The sequence below is a fragment of the Octodon degus genome, unplaced genomic scaffold, assembly GCF_000260255.1.
Source record: "Octodon degus isolate 3935 unplaced genomic scaffold, OctDeg1.0 scaffold00131, whole genome shotgun sequence".
Classification (NCBI taxonomy): Eukaryota; Metazoa; Chordata; class Mammalia; order Rodentia; family Octodontidae; genus Octodon; species Octodon degus.
In genome coordinates, this window is record NW_004524707.1 from 7,614,432 (window position 1) to 7,615,670 (window position 1,239).

The window sequence follows — 1,239 nt, forward strand, 5'->3', positions numbered from 1 at the left end:
TTTTTTTTTTTTTTTTTGGCGGAACCAGGGATTGAACTCAGGCCCTTGCGCTTGCCAGGGAAGCGCTTATTCCACTGAGCCATCTCCCCAGCCCCCGCCTGTTTGTCTTTTGAGGCAGGTTGTCACAATGTAGTTTTAAGCTAACCTTAATTTCCCTGGCCTCAAACTCATAGCAGTCCTACTGCCTTAGCCTGCCAAGTTCTTGGATTACAGGGCTGCTCTGCTAATTCTTTTCTGTATAGCATCTTTGTCTTACCCTATATTCTTTCACATTATTGAGCTTTGAAGCCAAGAGCAGTCTACTATGGAGCTACACTGCAACCTTTTTCTTTTTCTTTTTTTTTGGTGGTGGTGGTGGTGGTGGTAGTTTTTTAAGTTGCCAAGGTTAAACACAAGCTTGTGATCTTCCTGCCTCTGTCTCCCAACTACCTGGGACCACAGGAATGTGCCACCATGCCTGGCTTCTGTTTTTAATTGAGCTACTTACAGTGTTTTGTCTATGAATATAGTGGCCAAAGTTATTTTGTTGGCTTTTTAGAAGCTTAAACTCTGAATTATTTTAAAATATTTTTCCCTTAGTTTGGTAGCTATATGGTTTCATCAAATTAAGGATCATTATTTTTGTTTCTTGTTTCAAAAAATCTTGTTGTTTCTCTAAACCTACAGTGTTTGTTCTGAAATTTATTAGAATACAACTATACCTTTTATAGTCTAAATTACATACTTGAAACAATTTTATGTTTAACAATTCTTTGACTCTCCCAAACATGATAATGTCTGTATTTCTTTCCTCAGCACGACTGCGTGGTGTACATGATGGTCTGTTCACAGGACAGATAGATGCTGTGGATACTTTTAATGCTACTTATAGAGTGACTTTTGATAGGACAGGGCTTGGAACTCATACCATCCCTGACTATGAAGTTCTTGTAAGTAATAGTTTGTTCATTTTAGGCTTATTATATAGATTGTGTAGTTTTCTTAAAAGCTCTGTGTTGTGAAGAATTAAAGGGACTGGGGAGATGGCTCAGTAGAATGAGCGCTTCCCTGGCAAGCGCAAAGGTCTGAGTTCAATCCCCAGTTCCACCAGAAAAAATAAAAAGAATTAAAGCTTCAGTTCATAAAGGAAGAGAGACCTTGAAGGTTCCTAACTCTGTCTTGCTAGACTCCTATAACACAGCTCTACCTAAGTCATATTTCCACATTCCTTTGATTGTTCTTTTTTTTTTTTTTTTTTTT

General features: G+C 38.0%; 1 protein-coding gene across 1 annotated transcript in view; it reads left to right on the plus strand.

Annotated features, from left to right (window-relative positions):
* The window catches only part of Lin9 (lin-9 DREAM MuvB core complex component), a 77,850-nt gene that overhangs the window by 49,099 nt on the left and 27,512 nt on the right, over positions 1–1,239 (plus strand). The window contains exon 8 of the mRNA XM_004641173.2: positions 796–929. Coding sequence (XP_004641230.1) covers positions 796–929 — 134 coding nt within the window. The remainder of the gene's footprint in view (positions 1–795; positions 930–1,239) is intronic.